This window comes from Strix uralensis, chromosome 5 (genome assembly GCF_047716275.1).
Source record: "Strix uralensis isolate ZFMK-TIS-50842 chromosome 5, bStrUra1, whole genome shotgun sequence".
In the NCBI taxonomy this organism is placed as follows: Eukaryota; Metazoa; Chordata; class Aves; order Strigiformes; family Strigidae; genus Strix; species Strix uralensis.
The window spans coordinates 3,975,515-4,002,741 of NC_133976.1; the positions used below are offsets into that span (position 1 = coordinate 3,975,515).

The 27,227-nt window shown below is 42.2% G+C and overlaps 1 protein-coding gene across 2 annotated transcripts in view; it reads right to left on the reverse strand.

Moving 5' to 3' along the window:
* Nucleotides 1–24,263, reverse strand: part of MKLN1 (muskelin 1) — a 98,265-nt gene extending 74,002 nt beyond the window's left edge. The window contains exons 1-4 of one of the 2 annotated variants that reach the window (XM_074869687.1): nt 24,145–24,263; nt 9,333–9,402; nt 1,919–2,061; nt 415–503 (exon numbers count right to left, since the gene is read on the reverse strand). In XM_074869687.1, coding sequence (XP_074725788.1) covers nt 415–503; nt 1,919–2,061; nt 9,333–9,402; nt 24,145–24,236 — 394 coding nt within the window. In that variant the 5' untranslated portion in view covers nt 24,237–24,263. Of the gene's footprint in view, nt 1–414; nt 504–1,918; nt 2,062–9,332; nt 9,403–9,507; nt 9,526–24,144 lie in introns of those variants that run through there. The other variant, XM_074869688.1, reaches the window with a different exon arrangement.
* Between the last annotated feature and the right edge of the window lie 2,964 nt (nt 24,264–27,227).

Here is a 27,227-nt window from a genome sequence, read left to right on the forward strand (position 1 = left end):
TGTTGCTCTATGTGTTGCAAGCATGTTTGAGAACAAAAGACTTCAAAATCCTTTTCAAACTCTAGGGTTGTCAATGCTGAAACTTTTACCAGTATTTAGCTTAATGATTTTTTCTAAAGCTCTATATAGCAATTTATAGTAGGACAGTAAGCAGCTTCTCCAGCAATTAGTTGACTCAACAACTATTTCTGAAAATTACTGTATTTCACTTTCATTCCCCAAGATTTAACTTATGAAGCTATTATTTCTTAGTAACAGGACTTCACTGTGTTCCAATCTAACCAGCCTAAAAGATCATGAAATGGAATAGCTGTTGTGGATACTTTGCCTGAGTACAATGAAGTCACAAGTGCCAAGACTGGCACAAGTATAAGAGATTATTTTCTACTCAGAATGCTGAAAAAATGCATTTACCTATCTTAATGAATCGACAGGGGAACATCTGTTCATCAATTTTATGCTTCAAGGTGAATGTTTCTTTGTTATAATCATTCTTTAAGCCACTGTGGGAAAAAATAAATAAGGTTACTAAATCTTACCTTGTATTTTAGGACTAGCTAATAAACGCAATCTAGGTCATGCCTGAAATGCGAAGCTTGTTTCATATTACTATGAATCATAAGTACGCATGCTGGACCAATGCCTGGACTGCTATCCACCATCTTGTATCACCCTGGGAGGCAGCACTGGCTGGTGGTTTCAGGAGGGAACTGACATCGGATCAGTGCTGCTCGTCTGCGCCTGTAACCCTGGGACTTCAGCAACTGATCTGCCTGAACCGCTCTCTTCCATTTTCAAGAGGGAGATGGACCAGCGCTCAGAATTATCACACTGCCGAAGTGCTTTATGATCCATTTATGGGCATTACTTTATAACAGTATCAAATATTTAGTATAATTTATCAAAAATCTTAAGTCCATTTTTATTGAAGATGCAAGTACAGGTCCCAGAATAAGAATTTTTATTAAACTTCAGTACAAGTGAAATGACATTAGATATCAAAAATTACTATGCTACTAAGACCTCTTCCCCTGTAATTCTAGTAGCAATAAAGTCAAATTGCAAGACTGGTCTATCTAAAGAGAGCAAAAGGGTGGGAAGGGCTGAGGCTAGTTTCTATATGGTCTTGAAGGATACATGCAACAGTGAACCTCCCGTGTTTCTCCATGGCTATTCTGCTTGACTACAGATGAGGTACACCCATACGTTCCCCGGAGGTAGACCTTCCTTCTGTAGGCCTCCAAAAATAGACTAGTTCTTGCTACTCATTTCTCTTGTACTCCTAGATATTTAAATATCATTTCGCTTTCTGAAACAGAAGACTCCTTAAAAGGCCTTTGCAAATTTACATTAGCAACTACTCGGAAGCTCTAGATAGCTTGAATAGCCAAAAGGCTCTTTCTTTAGTCCTTATCAGTACAACTACCAAATTGAACTTAACAAAGGAAAACACGGGTTTTGTATTTGCTTATTTGATTTATTTACCCATCTGAAGAAAGGCAGAGCAGCTGACTAGTTCAGACCTTTACAGCTGCAACAAGGTTCTTGACATAGGCAGGTTACTTGGGCTTTTAAAAGCTACTTTAAGTTACCCACACATGGGCAAATCATTTCCCTTGTGCCTCAAGCACACAGAAGAAAGGAATCGCAATCCAGCAACACTGCACCCTGCTCTCAGCTCTTCCAAATCCCCAGGAGTTTGCTCTCCACAAATCCTCTGTGGTCAGAGCAGAATAAGGAAGGCTTCCTGGAGCGACTGTTGGGATTGCTGCTCTCTGACCTGACCATAAACACAAGGGCCGCTAATTGCAGGATCACAACCACAGCTCTGTTAGCCATGTGTTTGCCTGGGAGCGAAGGGGAAGAGCATTTTGGTCCAGCCTTTAAGATCACCGTAGCTGATGAAATCACATCTTACCTGGATAAGAGATCTGTCATGTTTTCCTCATTCATCCCACCAAAGACTTTAAACTTCTTTAAGTTGCAGACATGCGTTTTCTCGTATTTGCCAAATGTGATACTCTGGACTATGGCAGGTCTTTCAAGTTTCAGAATCAAATACTGTGGAAGAGAGAACAGTGAATTTTAATATTAAAGCCAAGGCTGCAAAACACACTAAGGGAGAAGCATTACAGCCTTCAAAAAAACAGTTTACAAGCCAGAGAATGGAAGCTAAGATGATCCCTCCTCATTATTGTATTTTCTTCTTTGTTCCTGGAATGAAGCAAAGGTTTTTTAGGAATATTACTTTAAAAGCAGTTTATCCAGGAAAGATTTGGTTGAATTTCCTATTCCTAGCATTTCTATTCAGGGCTTACATACATTCCTTCAAGTTGGATGCAAGACTTCCTGAAATCTGGCAAATAGGATCAAACTACGGAGAGTGATGACTCAAACGCCCACTACAGCCTGAAATGAAACCTAAACTGAATACACAATTAGATAAATACAGCATATTCAACATGCTAAGAGAACATCAAATTACTTTTCCTCTCTGGGCTAACACTATTTAACCACTGAACACAGACTAGGTTTGATGTGTGGCTAGCCTAGGAACCAACTGCTTATTAACTATATCAAATAAAACCACGCCACTTAACAGACAATAAAGCGGCTTTACACATAAAACAATGAAAATATTCTCCCCTGTGAACATTTGCTCCCCCCCTTACACAGATGTCGTCCCCCCACAGAGTATGAATAGTCAGATTATTTATATTCAGGCCCCAGCTACCAGCTTCACCAGCACTGCTGGAAGAAAAGATCTGTTCCACTGGAAAAGCACATGCAGAGAAGTGCTTGCATCATTCATCAGGGACCATCCGAGCACCCAGTTTATTTAACTTTCCCCTACAAAACAGGTCTTGGAGGGAGCCTGGAGACATCCTGTTTTGCAGAATACAACAAGCTTTATACCTGAAAACAATGTGTTTCACTCTCTTCTCTAACTTCTCAGAAACAAGCGGTACAAAACAGAGGAACGAGACAAAGTGCAAAATCACAATTACTCATCATGTTGGATTTTGTTACAAAACCCTGTGATCAAGGCTACAGTACAAGCAGATCAGCAAGGCGTTGTAGGACACCTCCCACTGCAGGCACTGCCGGTGGCCCTTTCCTCCAAGCAGCAGCACTGCCAAGCCAGGCATGACGCAGTATTTTAAGTCTTTCAACGCTGAGTAGTTGCATGTATGTGGCTGCTTCCTACGGTTCCTGAGTAGAGACTAGTATTTCCCCATAAAGTGCCATGGGCATCACTATGCTTGTGCTAAGAAGCTTCATCAGCAGGACAATCTTACCCTAGAAGTGTATCTTTTGGGTGAGAAGCAGAACAAATTTCCCCATCCATTTAGTTCTCAGTCTTTCTGTCATGACCCTATAAAGCAATTAATTCTCAATCTAGAAGCAGTACTGATATCATTCTAGAGAGCATCAGGATAAACATGTGATCTCAACAGCTGGTTCCCACTACCTTTACAAAAAGTTTAGCTTAAAAGAAATATATATAGCAGTTAGAGATGATAATGCAGACTGGATCGGTATAATCAAATAAGGAAGATTTACTGCCAAAGATGTTTCCAGTAAGTCAAAATTTTTCAGAATTAAAAAAATAAACCACAATCAGCACTGCTAGGGCACAACAGAAGAATGCTTTGGTGCTTTTCCAGATTTTTTTCTTTTTTAAGTGAAAAATTTCTAGTTTTGTGAAGCACACCATCCACCCAACTATCTGAACCCGCTGTTAGTTTAACTAGCAGCAAGCCATGCTTTTGTCTCAAAGCATTTCCCGAAATTCATTAAAAGAAAAGTTCTGTACAGAAAATAGATTTTGTAAAGAAGAGAAAAGGGAGGAATGAGCAAAAAGGATGGTCCTGTAATGAGCAAGGCAGGACTTGATACATGGCACAGCCCGCTGCCAAAATTCCCATGCAGAACAGACAGAGCACAACAACAGCTAACAACTCCTCCTACACCATCATATCTTCCCTGCAGATTTCTCCCGAAGCTGAAAAAGTAAAGCTAGCACTACCAGCATCAGCAACTGCAATTCTTAATCTTGCTGGAATCACAAGGCTAATGCTTGGGTCATGAAGACATACTTTCTCAAGTACCACACAAGATTTGCAAAAGCTTGGCACAAACGTCATCCTGCATTATTCAATTCTTACCCTAAATTAAGGGAGTGGAAACCAGGACTGCAGTTAAATCCTTTATCTTGGCATACATGCCTAGAAGGGAGCAAGGCATAGCAATTACTCCACACGGCTAGCAGCGATTTCATAAACCTACAGATAGAGAAGAAACTGCAGCCCTCCTTCCTGCTTCCACACATCCCATCACCTGCTGAGTCAGGCAGACATTACGGAAAATATAAACACGAAAGCTAAAAACACCACCCTTTTTCTGAATTCATCTGCTGACTGATACGGAAACAGAATTCTGACAGGCTTGCTTTAAAGCCCGTGGCATAATACCTGTACCTATGTGTGCATATTTATATTTAATAGCTATACACACACATATATAAAAAGACATACGGAGATATACTTTTTGTTTTTACATACAAACATACACACTGCTGCCACAGTGGATACTATCTACAAATCTCACTGATGTTGAAAAAATGTATTGCCTCAAGAGCTGAAAACAGCTGGCTGCATGGGTATTTTTGGACTGCTACCAGGATTTTAGATGTGACAGACTATTCTCTGTAGCTTTGAAAGATGTAACAGAAGTGTACGTAAGATCAGGTGATTTATTCAACCTGGAGAGAACAATCTATGGGATTTCAGACAAATACATGTACCAAGATATCTGATGCTTTTCCATCCCATTGCTATAAGCAACATCAGTATGTTTACTGTCCAAGTACTCATGAAGTATTCCAAAAATCCAAATTATAAACTGAAGTGTTGCTTCATTAGAAGCATGGCACACAGACAGTAATTTGTGTAACTGCACAAAAACCTCAGCCTAACTGTTATGCTACAAAACATGAGAAGAGTAGAACTTCTGGTTTATGATTAAACACATTTGTGAGTGAAGATGCACAGAGCAGAGTAAGTCATGTATGGCACTTCAGCACCTCAACAGCGTGTTACGGTACACCCAAAAAAAAGCAAATCCAGCTCTGTCACACTGGGAGCCACAGCAAATTCCAAACTTTTTTGAAGCTCTGGTCTGTGCTACCATTTGATGACAACCATATGCATGTTTCTGCATCACACAACTGAGTGTAAATTTTACTAATGTACTTTAAATTAGTTCCTGATACAATCTACACAGCAGGATGGAAATCAAGACAGGAAAACTGGTCTTCTCAAATGTAAAACCAAAACCAATTGTTTGGACAGTGCCAACTAACTTTGTACATATGCTCTTTAACTGTTCAAAATTTATATCTCTACATCAAATACGATGGACCAGATTCCAAACTGCACTATGCAAACTGCCTTGTGCAATTAGAATCACATTGTATTAATTTCTTTCTCTTTAACCATTTATGCTCAAGCATTTTTTTATTAGGGAATAGAGAAACTTGTATTGCATGTGAAAATAAAAACACAAAATAACAGGGGCTGCCCTTGTCCACTACACAAACTTACACATTGCTTTGCAGTTAAGCTTGTGGCTAAATAAAAATCTATCCTTTTGTTGTACACATCATTAATCAAGCCACTCAGGGGAATTAAATCTTCTTCTGCATGCACTCTTCCAAGTCAGACCATCGCTGGAGCCATCAGGATGAGCATTTATGACAGAGCCGTGGTCTTCAGCATTACCAGCCTTATTGCTTCACACTTCATATGTAAGCCTAGAACTAGTTTAAAAATAGAACAATCAGCCCTCTTCTGCCTGAATAGGTTACTACATAACAGGTTTGTTATTGAATATATAATTTCTGGGTCATTCTATTTCAAGACTCAAGAAAGACATCTAGTTTAATAAACAGAAAAACAGCTGCCATATGTATTTCCTTTCTCTGGCATTCATTCATAACCAACTGGTGGCTTTCATGGCCACAAGAATTATTTAACTCTACCATACCCTTGAAGCTAGGAAAACCCTTTACTAAATATAGTCACGTGGCAGCATTTCAAGTGTCTAGACTTCCACTTTCATTTTCTTTCCCTTTTCAAAAAGGTTTAACACAGACTCCAGCACATTTACTGCAAAGCATGGATCTTCGTTGAGCTACTGAACACATTCTCAGATTTTTACCTACGTTCTTCTCATTCATGCTCATCCGGGCAAGAGGAATGCTCTGAAAGAAAAGGTGTCTGGAGAGGTTTTTTTGTTTTCATCACCAAGGGAAGGCAATAATTCTATGTTTAGGGACTCGCTCATATTTTTACCTCTAAGCCAGCACAGCACTGCAACCTCAGCAAGGAATTCCTAAAGTCTTACATAAAGGTGAGACACTCTGATGAGACAAACACTAGAAATTAGGGCTGCAGAGTTTATTAAAATATCTCACAGCATGTTCAAGTGAGCATGACTGACATTAGTCCTTGTCTCAGCCCTAGTTTCAGCTAACAAAGCTGGAAACAAGGAAAGCTTTATTTCAGCAAGTTTCAGTTCACTTCCTGTCCTGGACTATTATGGCCGCCCACACATTTTAACAAGTGCGTCACCACAGAAGCGACCAATTTTTCAATGAAGTGATGCCAACACACAGGCCATAAAATGCTCTGTAACTTCATTTTCCATAGTATACATGATGTTTATTCTGGGCATTAAAAGTCACGTATGTATATATCATCGTTTTTTGGAATATGAAGCACCCAACTTTTAACACAAAGCAACTGATTTCCCCCTAATTTCTCTCCTCACCACACTTCTAATTCGGTCATCCACTATGTCAACTGAAGTTTTCCAAGCTAAGAATCCACCTTAAGAACTTCAGCCATCTGCAAAAATGAGGAAGCAGAAAACCTGTATAAAAGTTTTACCCGCATTAAAATGTGGCAGTCTTTCAATTGGCAAGGTGCAAGAACTAGCTATTTTGAGCAAAATGCAACCAAATCTGAAGTTCTTTTGTCAAGTATGAGACAACACAATTTGGAACTGTTTCTCTCTATACACAGAGAATTAACAAAAACTGCATTCTTTGAACACAGGCCTCTTATGCAGATGTTAATTCCCCCTTCCCTCTTTCCAGTTAATTTTTCAACAGGGAAGTTACACAGTAAAAAATGCTTTACATGAATAATTAAAAACCCGAGTTAGAAGCATGAGAATTAGCTAAAGTACATGTCAGAGACAATGCAAATACATCATCTCTCACTCAGCACTCAGGAGTGGGCTTGCTGAATGCATGAGCAACTACGCAGCATTTTATATTCTCACTATTGGATACAGAGATACAAGTAAGAGGAAACCAGCAGGATGGCCTTTTCCACTTAGACAGCCAGGTTTGCTGTTGGTTTCGTCTTTAAATAACGCAGAATAAAACTCAAATACTGTCTTGCCAACGTCAGTTGCCACTACAAAGACTAACTTTTTCCAAGCCTGATCTAAAGACCTCAAATCTGGATACCTCATATATCTGTAGACATCCACAAGACAAGTCAACTGAACGATATCTCTAGATATCTATGAGATAGGTAGGTGTATATATATGTGATAATGTTAATTCATCTCTCTCCTATTAAAATGTTTGGTTTAAATTATCTGCTTAGCATGCAGGGCAATGCCCAGTTCTCCAGGGTTGGATTCAGTAGTTCTGCAACAGCGTCTTCATTCAGGCCACAATCAATACACATTAAATTGTTGGAAGACATCTCTTTAACAAGCTCATGTGGTTTGTACAGAAGTCCACCACCCTAACTATTCCCTGCTTAATCTACATGCCTGAATATAACTTATATCACACTTGTCAGCTTTAAGCACAGGTTGGGAATATTCTAAAGCATCCAGTTACAAGAGATGCATTCCCATGCCAGAATCAGGTTTTTAAAAGCAGAAAATATTCAGGGTGGCTCAGAAAATTGAAGAACTACAACTCAGCAACAACTCAGAGCACCTCAGGTGAAAAACACCACCCAAAGCTACAACACAGATCAGCCTTGCCTTGGGAACAAGATAGCCGTAAAGAGAAACATGTGCTTCCCACATGAAAGGAATTAAAGGATGGCACAGACTGGGATACAATACATGCTCAATACCCACTACCCTGCAATCAATAGTTCCTAGATACACTATAACTGCTTCAGGTTATGGATTAAATTCCTATGCTGTTTATCAAAATACATATATGTAAAAAAAAAAAAATCAGAAGATGCACAGAGGCATCAAGAGGATCAAAATTAGTCTTCACAAGCAGGTTTATGAAACATGTTAATGCAATAAACAGGGTGGTTTTCCCTCTCATCCTAAAAAAAACCCACCCCACTTTTACAGATACAACAGTATAGAACACTATCATGAAAATTAAAATGAAAGTCAGCTGGACGAGGTGACCTGCTGCTATAGGGAGCCACCAGTCTAGACTATAGATATTTAACACGCTATCAAAGCAAAGTATTAAAATTTACCTAGACAAAAATTCTGTGAGACTTAACTCATGAGGAATACTTGGATTAAATAAGTAGATAAGCAGAAGAACTTTGCATGGGAGAAACAACTGCGTAACACTGCTGTGCATCGCTGTTTTAAACAAAAGAATTTAAAACAACCAGCATAGGAGATATAGAAGCTAATCAAACAGTATCAGTAATAAGGTATAGATCCAGCATAAAGAGAAGGATAACACATTTATTGGAGAAAAAAAAAAAAAGTAAAAGGATAAGCATATTTTTTCTGGATAATCTAACAATCTAATTAATAGTGAAAAAGCAAATTAGATGCTAAAATCAATACAAATCTTATTTTAATAAGCTGCTTAACCAGCAGAAGAGGTGACATTCATGTCTCTTTAAACAGAGTCTACATTTCTAAATGCGCTATTAGGGGAAACAAATACAAGCTCCTTAGATCTAGGACTCAAGGCCAGCAATCTACAACAGTTTCCAGTAGTGCTGACAAAGGGAGACCTGCATGCCTCATTAGCAGCTTAATCTAACCATAAGGTTAGATTATTTCCAGCACAACCATGATTGTCAAGGATGAAACGTGAAACTACCCCCGCGAAAAAGCATTTCTTGAAAGATCATAAATACATTGCTGGAAATGTAAACACCTAATGTACCAATAACCTGCATTTTACTGAGAGAAGGTAGGCTATAAAGGCTGTCAATATAAATAGTAGCAGCCTACATTTAAAATAAAAACTCCAGTATATACTAAATTGTACAACACAGCTGTACAGTTGCAGAGATTCAGATGCTTACCTGGGGAGGATAATTGCTTTCTGAAGACCATCTTGAGGACTGATCATTGGGCTTATCCACCAAGATATTCCTAAAAGTGAGAAGCCAGATGTAATTTAAGTAACAGCCACATTCTATTTCACATTTCCAATAAGATCTTCATACATGCAGATCAGCAACACTCTCATGCAACTACCTAAATCGCTAGACACAGACTAAGGTTCTCCCCCTCTTTTATTAAAAATTTTCTACATTGCTATTTTACGGGACCCATCAATATATGCCTCTGAGCCTTGTGGTTGTGAAACGGAGCTCCAAGTTGCGAAATAAAAAAAATTCAAATTGTGAAATAAATGTAAACCAGATGAATTTACGTAGGCCCAAGTCCGCAATGAAGTGGAAAAAACAGTCTCATTCACCTCAACGGGGTAAGAACTTTTCAATAAGGTTAAAATGATGAGCAGTAAAACAGTTAGCAAGCCAAAAAACTGTCCCGTTACTAGACAGGCGATATCGGAATGGAGAGAGCAAGCTGCTAACCTGCTTAAGCTTTCTTGGAGTGTGGAAGATGACCATCTAACTCACGCCAAATTTTAGCAAGTATTTTTCATACGAGCTACAAGCCTAGAACAACACACCAAAAAGCACCAGTTCAACTCTTCAACCAGCAAAATTACCCTCGAGTTGCTTTCTTACAGTTTGGAATAGCACAGCATGCAGGTAATTAACAGAAATTCAGCATAGGTTTTTGGCTAAAATGAAACAGATTTGTCATGGTAGTCATATGAGGAATCTGCCTTCCCCTCTCCTATAACCATGTGGTAAAACTCACCTCCCAGATTAAATTGAAAACTAAAAATAAAAATCCCTAAAATACATATAATTATTGGTGAGGTAACGATGCACCACCTGCTGGACAGGGCTTACGAGCTCTACCACATCCAACAAATGAACTCGCCAGCTCGTAAAACTTATGTAAAAAGAAGGAAGCAGTCATCAAAAGGCTTATGCCATCTCCATCTGCTGTGTAGGAGGAAAAGGACACGAGCATCTGGATTACTACAAAGGACTGGAGGAACAAGCGCTCATATAAAAGCTCAGAAGTGAAAGAGGTTAAGTCAGAGGTTGAGCATTAACAGACAGAGAAATTAGCTTGCTCCTTCCACATTGGGCAGACCAAAATCACCACACTAGCAACGGTATCCAAGCAGTCCCGCATCATGGCAAGGGAGACAGCAAGGAGCTAGACCAGGGTGGCCCCTTAAAATATACATTTTAGAGAGCTGGCCTAGAGGCTGTCCGTCTGTGTGCTTTACATGAGACATGTCATGATTTTTACACAGCGTAGGAACAAAACTCAGGTTCCCTGTCCCTTTCACTAGCTTCCATCGTAGCACGGCATTTATTAACACAGCAATGCCAGCGCCGGCCCAGGCCTGCAGCTGGTTTATTCACGCATCCCCAATGGGGAAAACGCGTTGGAACAGCACACGGACACGCATTACCCTCCTGCTCCAACCCCATCAAAATAGGAAACGTCATGCATTGGTCTGCATAATTAAACATCCAACTAACACATCTACTTTGCAGCACGAAGAGGCTCAACTCCAAGAGAAAACCTAGCCCCTGTCTTTAATTACAACATAGACAAAACGAACCAGCCAAAGGGGAGAATTTGGGAACTGATGAGACAGATTTCTAATAAAAGTTGCCAGTCTCAAAGCGAAGTCACCACTAGAAACCAAAACACACTTGTTTTGAGAAGAATCATACCTGCAGTCTCCTATACCATGCCAGAGGCAAAGCAAAAGGATATTTATGAATTTCTTAATACCTTTTAATATCTGAAGAGAAAAAAAACTTCTAAACTTAAACAAGATACGTATCTTATACTACATACTTAAGGGACACTAAGGCAGATAAAACCAGATAACACCATACAGCTTTCCTCCTTTATGAAACTTTATTGCAGTGTGCAAGACAATTTACCCTACAGAATAAATTTTATTTACGATGTTATTACATTTGTTTAAACATTAGACGATGATCCCTTCATACGTTGAGCAACATTTGCAGGAATTGGCACTGTTACATGGTCAGATAATGCCCTGCTGGAAAGAGGCATTTTGTACCTGGGACAGATCCCAAAGATCATATTTTTAGAAGTAGATTTGTTTGCTTCTCCAGGTCAAAGATCAGTTTGCCACAACCAAAGACGAACTCAATCAGTACAGCTAGGCAAGATTAAAAATCCTTCTGCTAAGACAGAGAAAAGGGGTGGGCAGCCCACACAAAATTAAGGCTAAAAAGAAATGTAAAAGAGAAGGTAACAGTGTCCATATAGTTATAAATATGTTTAAAAATACATGGGTTGTTAATTTATTAAGATTAAACAAACACTGAAGACAGAAGTACATACGTACAAAGTCAATTTACCACAATGGTTAGGAAAATTTATGGGCTCAAAAGCTTGGAGGAATTCACGCATTCCAACAGTCACGAGACAGTAAGAAACAAACAAATGCCTAACCTAGTGACAGATGCCTCTTTCCACATAAAACCCTTTTTCTGGACATCACACCACTCTCACACAGTACCTGGAGGCAGGCTTTTCCGATACGATACCTAGATTAAAACCTCTGAGAAACTCTAGAAGTGAAAATTCCATTAACTTGATGATTTTCCATGTAATTCTCACAAAGCATTAAAAAAAAGTATTTGCAAGCCCTTGAGCTACCGCAAGCACCAAATAGTTTTACGCAAGCTTTTCCTGTGAAAAAAAGCAACCCATTAAACGCGGTTTGAGATAACTCATAATCATAAACTGTAGATACAAGATCTAGTCTAGCATAAATCTACACCACTGCCAAGAGGGACCATTCCACCCACTCGTGCCTGATCCTCCCCCTCCCTACACCAGCAGCTATAATAAAGATTAGCATAAATAACTTCTTTAGTCAGATCAGTTCTCCAATTCAGCTTACTACTAATGCCAGCACAAAAGGAGAAAACAAGATGAGCAGCTGGATCTGGACTAGGGGTTCATACTCGAGTGAACTCCCAATACCACTCTCCCACTGGCAAGTAACTACTAAAAAAAATTAGATGTCATGGTACCTCTGCTACTTTGTGAGCAATCCTACCCCACACTAACTGCTAAGCAGAAGGAGCTACTTTATTTGCACCACAAACATGTCCAGAGGCAGTACTGGTGTGCCTTAAATTCATAAAGCAGCTTCCTTCGTGGCTATTAGCATCTAAGCCTTTATTGTAAGCGTTCCCATCACTAAATAAGAGAAGTGGATCGTTCTGGCTGCTTTGCGTAGAGAGCCCTCTTGGCAGAACACAGTGGAAGTTTCTTTTTATTACCCATGCAGACACTGGTCTTGCAACCGCTGGAAGCAGATAATTTTTCCTTTTACCAACCCTGAAACCGTCATATCCGTTGTACCAACTGCTGGCTGATCTCAGCTGGAATTAGAGATGTCACCACGCTTGGTATTACCAGAGGACTTCTCTGTGCAAACAGCTCTGTGGTTTCAAGCATGATAATCACTAAGGGAGAGCTTTCTTTCCTTCAGGGGGGGAGGGAGGGAGAAATAAGATGACTTTGCAGAATATACTGCAAATTAGGTTTAAGGCTGCTATAATTTGCATCTAACCTAAATATTTTCATGAGGCTGCTATTAAAGGAACCCATGACTTTAGGAACAAGTCCTTAAGAATAAACAAATCCAAAACACTAGCTTTGCTTGGCACATTCAGATTGCTCTTCAGAGAGCAGCTGTGCAGAAAAGGGCACACGCGTCTCCAAGAGGACTTGGAACTCAGATGCTGCTCTTCTAGAAAACTGCCGAGGTACCACGCCATTACACTGCAAAAAGCATTTGGAGTGCTACGAAAACACAGTCTGACTGAAAACAGACAAAGCTCTTTCTTCAGCCTTGTCCATATGACAACTTTTTTTTCATTTTTTTCCTACAGCCATCCCAAAACAGACTAGGCAAGGATACAGCCACTAGAATACATGGACTGAAATTTCCACGAAGTCCACTTTACAGACAACTGTAAGATGTGGTGGGCCAACTATTTCAAACCTGTGGAACCATCACACCAGCCAGTACAAACCATCAATAGAGATACTCTTGCCCAGCCTAGACACTGGGATGTACACACAGAGTTAACCAAGAAAAACAGCAAAAAAAAAAAAAAAAACCCAAAACCACCACCAAAAATCCCTATTCCATGGATCTGGAAAGAACTAGTGAAGTTTTTCTCCTGCAACTCCCAGAAACTCAGTGCAGCTAATGCTGATGTCAAACCGCCTGGCTGCGATGTTTAGAAAGCTACACATACCTATTGCTCTCCCCTAAAGCAGGTGGGAAAAAAAGAAAAAAAGCTTTTTAGATTTTGTTATAACGTTTCTCTCTTTTCTATTGGAAAAGTTCTCTGCTTAAAATGGCATAAGGGTGTGAAGACATGAAAATTTCCTGGTTGAAACACAGTAAAACATGCACAATTATTATGCAGTATGCAGATACATTCAGGAAACAAAATTTTTTTGGATTTGAGTGTCATTTTTCGGTTTTACCTTTTTTAAAACACAGGACTTCTTAACCCCACTACTATAAAGTACAGGAGGACCTCCTGCATGGTGAAGTAAAGTTTGAGTTAAACATGTACACAAGTGTGCTATTTTAAATACTATACTGTCATAAGATTTGCCAACTTACTGCTCAAATTTGTTTCCATCTGCTCAGCAGCAGTTTCACACAAACATCCAGTATATTATAAATTTAATTCTATCAGAAGTAAAACAGCTAAGCAAGTACAGCATACAAAAATAAACTGATGAATTTAGAATCACCTTACAGAAATATACTTATCAGATCACAGCTGACTATACTGGACAACAAAACAGGTATCGCTTAGCTGTGGCCTAGAAATAGCTCCATTAAAATCGGTTTCTCAATTATCTCTTTCAGTGAACAATTTACTTTTTTTTTTTAAGCTGCCTCTCATGACTGCCAGTCCAATGATACCCAAAGGCCTTTACTAAAAAACAAACCGCTCCTTAAACACGAAATGACACTGTTGCAGACATTTCCAGTAACACACACAACAAAGTACTCCTCCTCACTCGCCCCATCTAGTTAAGATTTCTTTAAACAAGGTATTTTTGATTCATCAGTGCTTCCTCCTGACACGCCAGGAATTAAATGTTACCAACAGTGACTAAAACTGCAGCAGTATAGTGAATTCCCAGGAAGTTATCAGAGTCTGGTAAATAACTTCTATTCCAGTGACACTCAACAACTCTAAATCACAGATTAAACTTTTGACTGTATCACAGCACTGGGCAACCCAAATCCTTAGCAGCAAGAGCTCCTGGCTCCAGGTTGGTAATATCAGTATTAGCACAGCAGAAAAACAAATTGTAGAAAAAATAAAGTCAGGCGTATTCAGGTATGTTGGCACCCACAGTAATGTCACACATCACATATGATTATGAGCCTTAAAGTCCCAATGTTTAGGAATTTTACTTTAAACTTACCAGTTAAGTGACCTTTAAACTTAAAATTTATCGAGGTTTGTTCTCCCCCCACACTAGCTTTGGTTTTAAATTTAAGAATTATTAGATCACTGAAACAACAGATCTTTTCCATGTATTTAAAGTCTATCTACTTTTTTGAAAAGAAAATAACTTAAAATGCTGATGAAATCAGCAATTATAAAGACTGCTTCACCTGATCACCTTAGTGAACTGATATTAGTGAATATAAGATTATCTGGAACCTTTTCTTTTGCCTATTTCTTTTCATACTCAGTGCTCATTTCTACAAGCATATTTGAAATCCAGCCTTTTAACTGATCCACAAAGCACTAACTCAAGCAACAGCATGCCTGTAACCTAGCTTATGTGAGGTTCCAGAAGGTTCCCTGAGCAGAAATCAATACCTGGCTCGATAAAAAGACCAAGAATAGGATGAATTCTACCCTTCAATATTCAAGGAAAAAAATGAAGATATTAGATTCTTCAGCTCGCTGGATTTGTAGCCAATAAAATATTGTAGTAAAATTTGTCAGAGTTTAAGACGTCACCAGCCACAGCCACTTTATAACAAAGTTTAGTTCTCATTTAAAAAAAAAAAAAATCTCACTTCATGGTGGGAAAAGAGTTTAGACAGTGTGTGAACATGGGGATTTCTACTGCCAGCAACCACCAGAAAAGACACTGAACGTAGACTTCCCAAATCTTCCACAGCACTGGTGGTGTAGCACACCTCAGTACTGCACTGCTCTCACTTCTCATTTCCAAAAGCATTTGCTTGTGAAGGGACAGACCCTTTACAAGGAGACCAGAGGAAAGCAATGTCCAGCACACATCTAAGTCAGTCCCCAGCGCTGTATTTTGGAAGCATCACAAACTTGGAGTATTTTTGTTTGACTAACACACACATGGAAAAATTTTACAAAGGCCAGGGAGTAGATTTAGGTCTTCCATGATTTCATAGCATTGCAACAATGCTCTTACATGCCGTGATATTAGTAATATTTCCACTCAACAAGGAATCCATAAAAACAGACTAAGCGATCACATATAAAGATATAAATTCTTACTGTAAGCCATAAACACATCTTTAATATTCATCACCACTGTAACTTCACACTTAGTAAAATGTTCACCCAAAAAACTGATGCTTGTAAAAGAATTCAAAGCAGACTACGTTCAATAAAACAGACTGAAGCCCCCTTATGCCCAAACTGACACCAGGTACGGAGCTTTTTCACCAAAACTCTCCAGAAAATGCTTCCTGGTTCCAGGTGGGACCATCTTCACTTTATTAGCTTTCCTTTCAAAACTAAGGTTCTCTCACTGTAACTCTAACTCTGCTCAGGCAATCCTGAAGACAAAATACTGACCTGGGAAAATAAAGACATATCAGCCTGTCATGAAGTACTAGTTATTTGGGGAATTACGTTACAAGTCAGAAACATTTGCCCCTAGAGCTACATTATGGAATAATTCCTTATTTTGGGGCAATATAAATAACTCATGCTAAAGGGTACACCAGTTCCCAAGCCAACATTACTTAGATATTTGGCAGTTTCCAAACCCTGTATCAGAAAGTGGGTTTTTTAGGAGACAAAACGCATAAGTTCGCAACAGCACGCCCTTGTGCGGCGGCGTGGGAACTCATTCAGCAATTCCTTACCACAGGTCAATTTACCTAATCCACATTTTCTTCTTCCATTTTAACGCTCTGTGTTAAGAGCGCGTCCTTACTAATACAATTTTAAAATGGAGAGTAGGCTAGCAAATTAATATTTAAATATTTATCTTAAGATCCAAATGTTGCTTAAAGTATGTACCTACAGAAAAGCATTCAAGAAAAATACAGGCAGTGTCCCCTAAGCAGAGTTTCAGTGTTTTTCAGGCACCTTTCCAGAGGTTGAGAGTGACATTATGAACGCAGCAGTCAGTCTGGAAAGAAAAGGCAGAGAGGGCTGAGGAAAACACCACCAAGTTCAAAATGACCAGTGCACAATTTTTCTCCATTATCGAGATCATGTCATTTTCCAGGAACTGCAGAACACACCAGCAGAGGAGGAGCAAGCACTATTAACCAGTTTGCTTTTGCAGTTTAAATTCAGACATACAGGCTGCTATCCTCAACTTAAATATATGGTTGTGTTCCTTGATTTAAATTGATCCAGGAAATAATTTCTCAAAGATTATGCATACTGAGTTTCAAGTAATGACTGAAATGGCAACTACCTAAGGTTACAAACCACTCTACATCTTCAGCGCTCCCTCCTCCCCTTCCAGTAACTAGTATATTATTGAATTCAGACCTAGCAGAACTTACAGTCCACTGTTCCTACAAAATTCAACAGGCTGTAGTCAAAAAAGCAAAACTACACTTGGTTTTAGTTTATATTAACATGCAATTAAAGTCAGTCAAGCACTGGCTTGCTTTGGAAGTTTAGAACATGTTGACCTCTGGATATCTGACTGAATCAATGCTGTACACACCACTTAACCTCAACAGGAAAATCAGGAACACATCATAAAAATCAATGGTGGCGATAAACCTAACTGAGCATTCTAACAGCGATCTGCTAAAAAGATGATGAATGTGCAGAATAAGAAACTATGTTCTCTGTCATTAAAAAAAAAAATCAAACGGACTGTACATGCTGTCTGAGCAATAACAACAGCTATCCCAAGGAAAACGTGCTCCGTTTGAAATAGTGTTTAAGTCTTTAAGCAAGTAATTAGTAATCAGGAGCTAGAAAACCTTTATTAAGCTTGCAGGATATAAAGCCACATACAGAACAAATGATCCATAATCTAATGATGTTAACACATCCTGTGAAAATTTTACATTCTTAATGTTCCCCAAAAAATGCCATCCCAGAAAAGGTTGAATGTCGGAGGAATACAGGTTCTGCCAGGTTAGTCACACCAGGGAACCAGAACAATTAGCATTTCGCCTTCATCCTTCTGCCAGTGAATAAGACTCTTGTCTAATCTCTTAAATAATGGCTATATTTTAACTGGAGCTTAAAGATGTTTCTTCTCATACTACAGCATTTATGCTTTTACCTGGGAAGCAAGAGCTATCAGATTTCTGATGCCAATACCGTAAGGAATGAACAACTTCATAATTTTGTGATTGTTTTCACTCCCTCTACCTCTCTGACCTTTTTCTTCCTCACCACTTCACCTTATCAGACACTAGAGAAGCACCCAATAGTTACGTATGCAATCTGTAGATAACTATTTGCTACAGAAATATTTTGATTTTTAAGTACCAAATTTCAGCTTTCAGAGAAAAATCCTAAGCTAGAGAAGTGATGTAAACTAGGGGGAAAGTTCCTGTCAGAACATGAGATTGTCTAGAAACATCCAGAAAATCCACACAAACAAGTGGGGGAAAAAAAAAAAAAAAAAAATTCCACTGGACACTGAAAAGGACAAAAGCAGAACCAAGACCATTTCTATCCGCAGGGTTCACCAGCGGAGAACAGTCAGTCAGCATACTTCATTAGCCAATGTCTGCATTCCCAGCTCATTTTGGTAAATATTAAAAGTATTGATCAATATTGCAAAGACATCACAAGCACATAATTACAGATAGCCAGCAGGTGTGCCGGTTCATCTGCCCCTACCGACAGGCAAAGCAGCTAGAGCAAGGAAAGTGAATTGGCTACATGAAAATACTCAAGTAAAACTATTAATGCTGACAATTAAAGCTGAAAAAACTACATTCATGCTTATATGTGCAAAAGAACCCCAAACTCACTGTTCTAAAACTAGAATGGAAGTCATCACTGCTATGCAACTGAAGTTATTTAAGAGACCATGAACAGCAGCAGTATCATTAAGACTCCATGGCAGCGGAGGAGGAACTGGATGATCTTTAAGGTCTCTTCCAACCCAAACTATGACTCTGTGATATTCTGTGATTCTAGCATATGGATGATAAGACAGTTCACCCTGCCAGAAAAGCTGAAAAGCACACTTTGCTAGTCCAGCGTTTTGGTCTCGTTTAGATAGCTTTAAACTGCTGAGACCTCAACAGAAGGGATCTTCACCTCATCAAGGAAACAGAGCTCGCTATCAGAAAACAGAACAGAAAAAACAAACCTTTTCAGTAGTCATGACTGAGCTCAATTAGAACATGAGATTCTTCAAGACCTGGATGCATCAGCGAACCTATAAGGTACAGATCTGAATCATCAGCTTCACATGGTAGGAGGAGAAACTGAGAAAAACATTTCACTAGCCACAAACGCGTCTTTTTTCCTGATACAGAAATCTCAGAGAACACGGTAGCTGGAATTTGGCTTATTTTCCAGTTCGGGTTTTTTTTTTTTTAAATCCTTATGGACTTTACCCCAAAAAGTTTGTTATAAATGTTCTCAGTACCTTCTTACTAATGCTTTGCAATACCTTAGATTAAAAAAACACGGGAGAGTACACCTTTGTTTCAGAGTAAACACAGTGCAGCAGCAGATGTTTGGTTAGACCGGGCAGGAAATTACTGTCACAGCCTCTTAACTAAAAAGCAAAAAAAAAAAAAAAATCTGCATTCTCACTTCGGAAGTCTACAAGTCACTCATCAAAATATCTTTCACTGAGTTTACTTCCCCTTGTTTGATGGAAATACAGAAAACCAGCAAAAACGCACACAATTATTTTAAGTGTATTGTAACAAATCAGCTGGATCTTTCTCTGTTCCAGAGTGCTTTCTAGAAGAGACAACATTCCAGCGTTCAGCATCTGATGCAATACCACACAAGGTGTCAAACTGGAAAAGACTGGAATTATCAGAATTACTGAAGTCCACGGTGAGATAGATGAAAATGTGTTGCAATGAAAAAGTGACTACCAATTAGCAGGTTGCTAATGGCATTCAGTTATCAGCTGAGAAACCAATCTTATTTTATATTCTTAATAACAACCTTAACACAAGAAATAACTGAACAAAATACCAATAGAAAAAACTAAAGTCAGATCTAGGAAATGTACTGATCTTCCTCTACAGAGACACCATACAGGAAAACCTGAGTGACTCTGAAGATCTGAGCAATAGAAATGGGATGAAACTTCCTCAAAAGGTACATGACTAGCATAACAGAGTCAAAAGCTCTTGTTAGTCTCTGAAGTCGGATTTCGGCTATATAAAACAGTGACAGAAGGACCCGAGCGCAACCGCCATCTACAAGAGATCATCAGTCACGGGTCTGATGCAATCACTAGAAACCATGGTCCTAGGATACAGTAATTTAGCGTGTAATTTGGCAATAGAAAAGGGTACAGGAGGGCCATACTTCACCTCGTAGTCACCTTAGCAGGCAGTTTAAACAGAAGCAGGTACAAAAACAGGCCATTAAAAACCAAAATCAGAACAGCAAGTGCTTCCCTCAGAATGCAGAACCGTAACTTTTGGTTTTCTTCCTTACCAAACCAACCAAGTTTGAACAAGGGTTACAACATCTTCTATAAATTGTGTATTCCCGCCTTGTCCAAACCAGGAGTGACTGAGCTCATAACTTTCTGCAGAAGGCCAGAGGAGAGAAGGGAATAAAGTCCAGCTCTCTTTCTCAGCATATGTCAAAAGAGACCATTACTCCTTTGTGTAGCTCATGTCAAGTGACTGGGGGGGAAGGAGGGGGAAATCCCTAGGCCAGTCCCTTGTGAGACATCAGGGAGCAGCCTCCCACACGGTTCCAATCCTTTGGGGAAGAACCTCAGAGAGGCAAGGAAGGGATCCGATGGAGGAGTCTCAGGCAATGTGCTGGGTTGAACATTTTCCAAGTTGGACAAGCTGAAGCCTCTCAATGCCCCGCTGCCTCTGCACGGGCAGAGTGTCTCAGAAAACACCAGATGTTTCAAGAACAAATTTCCTCTTGGATCAGTTTTCTTCCCAAAGGTACAACCTCCCCTACAACGCAGACTGAACTAGACACTATTACTAGATCAACTCTTTCACTTCTACCCACAGAGTTTTTAAAATAAATATCCAAGTCAGTCTTCCTGCTGGTAGCTACAAGCCAATAGAGGACAACTCCAGCAGTTTGAAAAACAGTAGAACTATTCTTTGGCAGACTCGAGAAGGACAATCTTCATTTAATGTTTGGAAAGGTCTTTGCAAACATGCAGCTAGCTGCAGCACTAGTAAAACAGCCAGAAATGGGATCCAGCACTAACTAATCCCCTAGTACCACCACCATACACAACAGAAAAGACACTGGCATTCACCAGAAAAAAATTCTGTCATTTAAAGAAAACTGGTGTTTTTCAATAGACTACTGATCCTAAACTAGAACATAACCAGAAAGGTCTTTGAAAAACACTTGTTGTTTGGGGTTTTTAAATTAAAAAGAGCAATTATCAGGTGATTTCAGTGTTCCGAAAAGTTTCGGTATCAGTTCAGCATCACATAAGCAATGTAAGTTACTAGACATTTCATTTCTTCCCTGGACAGCAGTGATGAAAGTTTTATATTTCATAGCTTTGTTTTAGATTCAAAACCATACAACTACTTAAGCAGTGTGTTTAAATTATATTTAGCTGACCAAGAACACGCGCAATCTACTCTGTTCCTCTTCCACAAGCACTTTGCTTGCAATACCGCAGCTCCCCACGACAAGCAACGTTATTAAATAAGTAGTGTATTCCTACACACACTATGGCAGCATCCCTCAACTTCAAGGTTAAAGTGGTTTCTTCCTAGTTACCGTAGCAAACTTATTTAAACAACAGTATAACCAGAATTCCCAGTATCCTTCCAGAAGACCATCATTCTGTTCCACATATTAAATACTAAGACAACTTCTAGTTCTATCTGCGTGTTCATCCCACAGTATGTTACGTTGCTGTCCCAGCAATTTTAAAGTTTTCCATCTTCACTCCATCCCCAAAAAACCACCCTCCCATATGCTTCTCCTTTTGAGAATCTGATCTTAAATGGCAGGTCAAAGCCTCCCCTTTGCTTTTCAGATCTCATTTAATCTCTCTCTCCCATAACAAGGGAATCAAAAGTTAGCAGACAGCAAATAAAAACCAAAACTTTCATAGAAGACAGCACACAAGCGTTAGGACCAGCATCCCTCAGAGCAAGGTCAGCATGCCAGAGAATAACCCCATCACTGGGATTATTGAATACCGCTTTAAAAGCCGTTAAAATTGTCTTTACTGATTATAAGCCCACTTAAACAGTATCTTAAAAAACAGCCGAATGCAAGGTCATGTTTTTGTAAAACACCAGCCCTGCTGTAGGAAAGGGAATTGTATCACAGAAGCCAATGACATTAAGGACTTTGGGCAGCACTGCAGATACCACGTGAACATTAATTCCTGACACGAGTCTGTAGCAAAAAGGACTAACAGGAGCCTTGAAAAGGAGTATCAAGGAGAAAGACGGTATTATCTTTTTATATTGCACCAGTGAGATCAATAATGGACCATCACCCTTCTATTCAGGGACCAACACTTTAAGACGATGTTGAAAGGCAGAAATGCTGGTAGAACTAACTACAAGCATGATCACAGGCCTGAAAGAAACACCTTAAAGTCAAGTCTTTTTAACAGTAAAGGGATTACTTAATAATCACCAAAGATTACCAGTTATAAAAGAATCCAATTCTTTTTAACATTTAACAAAGCAAATATACAGAAAGATACGACTAGGAGTTTAGTCAGAAAAACTTTTTTTTAAAGGTTCACTTCCTTTTGGAAAGTGGAGATAATTCATGACATTAATAATTAACAAATAAGGCATCCCTGTCGTTTGTTGATAGTGGGTGACAAAGATATTTCAATCAAAGGTTATTAAATTCAGCACAATCAATGATTAGACAAGACTCTACAGCCTGCAATGACTAAGGTGTCCAAGCACTGTAATCCTAATGGTCCTCCCGACCAACAGTGATGCTGACTTATTGAAAAGGTGTATCAAAAACAGCACACCCAGACCACATTAGTCACTCCAAATTTTACTATGAAAGAGGAATTTAACAGGCCATAGCTGGACTGCCACACAGCCAAGTTCAGGATGGCTTCACCTTAGCATGGCAGCGCAAACTGATGACTGTAAAACACAGCTCCACTCTCCTTTTGCCAAACCCCAAATCCCTACGAGAAGAGGGCAGCAGGTGACCCCCTTCCCCCAACACCACACAGAGCAGGTGACAGTGGCCCAGTGTTTCAGAGGTCAAGGCCAGGAGAGGAAGCCCAGCTGCCAAAAACCACACTGCTCACAGGCACCTGACATACCCAAACCTGCAGGGCAGGAGGGATAAAGGTTTACTTACCCTTCTCCCCACTTAACCTGGTGACCAGCCTCTCTCACACACAGTGCCTGTTTTTCCCCCACATCTGGGGCCAACTGCTCCTCCTTACGTGCCCCCCTCCCCTTGCCCGTACCTGCTGATCACCACCCCCATGCACACTGCCCTTCCTCCTCAAGCCCGGTGCTCAACCCTCCCCCTCCTACCTGACCCCAACCTGGCAGCCAGACCCTCCCCACTTCCCCACCCCTCAAACCTGCCACCCAGACCCTCTACCCCAAAGATCCCCCTAAATCTGTTCAACAACCACCAAGCACACACACATCTTCCCCAGTGCTGGTGCTCAACTCCCCACACACATCCTCCCAGCCCTGCTGAGCACCCCCTCCCCCACTGAAGCCCCGAAATCTGCTGACCAGCCCTTCCTCCACCCACAGCCCCCTCAAACCCTGCTGACCATCCCTCCCCCACACAGCCCCCTCAAACCCTGCTGACCATCCCTCCCCCACACAGCCCCCCCAAACCCTGCTGACCAGGCCCTTCCTCCACACACAGCCCCCCAAAACCTTGCTGATCACTGCTTCCCCCACACAGCCCCCCAAAACCTTGCTGATCACTGCTTCCCCCACTCAGTCCCCCCAAACCCTGCTGACCATCCCTCCCACACACAGCCCCCCCAAACCCTGCTGACCAGGCCCTTCCTCCACACACAGCCCCCCCAAACCTTACCGATCACTTCTTCCCCCACACAGCCCCCCCCAAACCCTGCTGACCAACCTCTCCCCCCCACAAACACATACCCCCCCGCAGCCGACCCTCCGCTCACCAACCCGGCGCTCAGGCCAGCCCAGGCCGCCCCAGCTCCCTCCCGCCGGCGGTGGCCGGGCCCGCGCCCCCCCCCAGAGCAGCCGCCGCCGTCGCGGCCTCCCCGCGCAGGCCACGGAGCAGGCCCGGCGCAGGCCCGACAGCCCGCCGCGGCGCGGAGCGGCCTAGGGCCGAGGCCGCGGCCAGAGCCGAGGCCAAGACTCACTCGGGCAAGTAGGTGGAGGAGAAGCTGCTCCAGCGGTGCAGGGTGTAGCCCAGCACCCGGCTCTCGGGGCCCGCCGGCCCCGCCGCCGCCATCTTGTTGTCAGCAGCGGCAGCCGCGGCCCCGGCAGCGACCGCGGGGGGGCGGGGCCGCGCTCTTAAAGGGGCCGCGCGGGAGGGGGGACGGCGGGGCCTGGGGGGCGCGGGGGGAGTCATGGGCTGAGGTAGGGCCTGGGCGGGACAACGGGTCGTGGGGCCACAGTGGGGTGTGACACCCGGGGGGCTGGGGTGTGCCATGGGGCTGCGTTGGGCTGTGGGGCTCAGGGGGATGCCCTGTGGGGCTGAGGTGGGCTGTGGGGCTCAGGGGGATGATCTGTGGGGCTGAGGTGGGGCTCGGGGGGATGATCTGTGGGGCTAAGGTGAGGCTCAGGGGGATGATCCGTGGGGCTCAGGGGGATGGCCTGTGGGGCTGAGGTGGGCTGCGGGGCTCAGGGGGATGCCCTGTGGGGCTGAGGTGGGCTGTGAGGCTCAGGGAGTAGCCCCGTGGAGCTGAGATGGGCTGTGGGGCTCAAGGACATGTCCCGTGGGGCTGGGGTGGGCTGTGAGGCTCAGGGGGATGACCCGTTTGGGCTGAGGTGAGTCTCAGGGGGATGCCCCGTGGGGCTGAGGTGGGCTGTGGGGCTCAGAGAGGTGCCCTGTGGGACTGAGGTGAGGCTCAGGGGGATGCTCTGTGAGGCTGAGGTGGGCTGTGGGGCCCAGGGGGTTGCCCCGTGGGGCTGAGGGGAGGCTCAGGGGGATGCCCTGTGTTGGCTACTGTGGGGCTCACAGGGATAACCCACTGGGCTGCACTGGGCCGTGGGACTCAGAGGGATGAGTGGTGGAGCTGAGGTGGACTGAGGTGAGGCTCAGGGGGTTGCCCCGTGGGGCTGCATGGGGCTGTGGGGCTCAGGAGGATGCCCTGTGGTGCTTAGGGGGATGCCCATGGGACTGAGGTGGGTTGTGGGGCTCAGGGAGATGCCCTATGGGACTGGAGTGGGGTTTTGATTGCCTAAGGGCACGTCTCCTTTCCTGACCCCACAGCGGCCATGGGTGGGTGCTTGGGAAAGGGATCTAAGAAAACTCAGTGGGGTTTGATCCCATGCTGTCTCCTGCACCAATCCCTGCCATGGGTAGCACAGTTATCCTCCCTTGCTCCATTTTATCAGCTGAATATTTGACCACGTATTCTTACACTTCCCAAGAATTTTTAAATGCTGGCTGGTTTGGTTTTTTTCCCAAGAAGGAGTTAAAACTATTAAAGTCATCATAAATAACAGTAAATAGATAAATAAAAGTAAATAACAAGTAAAATGAAAATGCGGATGATTGTGTGGTGCCCAGATTTAGTGTTTGACCGACAACCCTGTTTGAAAGCAATTGCAAATTGGGTGCTGGGTGCCAGAATTAATCAGGGTTTTTTCCTGGGGTCCTTTTTTCAGTCCATACAACAGCTCGTCTATGTGCTTCATGGAGAGGCAACCTGGCGGCCTGGGCTGTGGGAAGGAACCCAAGTGGTTTCCCACATCTTGCACGCTGTTGTATTTAATAATTTTTATTTTACTGTGGATTTTAGGAAATAACTTGTGTTTAATCATAGGGTCATAGAATACCAGGTTGGAAGGGACCTCAAGGATCATCTGGTCGAACCTTTCTTAGCAAAAGTACGGTCTAGACAAGGTGGCCCAGCACCCTGTCCAGATGAATCTTAAAAGTGTCCGGTGTGGGAGAATCCACCACTTCCCTGGGGAGATTATTCCAGTGGCTGATCGTTCTCATTGTGAAAATTTTTCTTCTTGTGTCCAATCAGAATCTCCCCAGGAGTAACTTGTACCCATTACCCCTCGTCTTTTCCACATGACTCCTTGTGAGAAGGGAGTCTCCATCTTCTCTGTAGCCACCCCTTAAATACTGGAACATGGTGAAAAGGTCTCCCCTAAGCATTCTCTTCTCAAGGCTGAACAAACTCAGTTCTCTCAGCCTTTCCTCACGTGGCAGGCTTCCCAGTTCCTTGGCCATCTTTGTGGCCCTTCTCTAGACCCTCTCCAGCCTCTCCACATCTTTTCTGTATAGCAGGAGCCAAAACTGAACACAGTATTCCAGGTGTGGCCTGACAAGCGCTGAGTAGAGTGGGATGATGACTTCTTTATCTCTGCTGGTGAGGCGGTTGTTGATGCAGCCCAGCACCCCATTGGGTTTCTTTGCTGCTGCAGCACACTGGTTGCTCATATTGAGCTTGTTGTCCCCCAGGTCCCTTTCCACAGAGCTGCTCCCCAGCCAGGTAGATCCCAACCCGTGCTGCACTCCTGGATTATGTTTTCCCAGGTGCAAGACCTTACACTTGTCCTTGTTGTACTTCATAAGGTTCTTGTTGTCCCACTCTTCCAGCCTATCCAGGTCTTCCTGCAGGGTGGCTCTCCCTTCCGAAGTGTCCACTGCCCCACTCAGTTTGGTATCGTCAGCAAACTTCATCATGGTGCGCTTGATCCTACCATCTAGATCACTTAAGAAGATATTGAACAGATAGTAAAATATTAATCATCTCCTCCTTTGCAGTTGATCCCGCTGAATAATTCGCCGGCAGCACTGGTCCCTCTGCCACGCTCAGTTTGGAGAGAAGCTCCCGTCGGGATCTCCAGATTTGCACCAGGTTGGTTTTCAGTGCTTTGGCCCACTGCATGGCTGCTGGCCAGGAGGCTGGCTCTGAAACCCCAAACACCTACTAGGGACCAGCATGTAAGATACGTATTCTTTGACATGTTTCTCTGTCTGAGGTGGTTGTAGGGTTTTTCCTGGAGAAGGGAGATGTTTCCAGCCAAAGCCCCCACCAAAGCAAGGGGGAGGCTTGGAACATCCCTGGGGCAGCTCTGGGCTGCTTGAGAAAGCAGAGGAGATACTTCAAGACCAAGCAAAAAAAAAAAAAAAAAGGCCAAACAAATAAACAGCTGTCTGTTGGAAATGACAGATTGGAGAGATATTATCAGGCAGGACAGCAAGATGCCTGGCTAGATTAAATTAGCACAAGGATTTTTTTTTTTTTTTCCCCTTTAT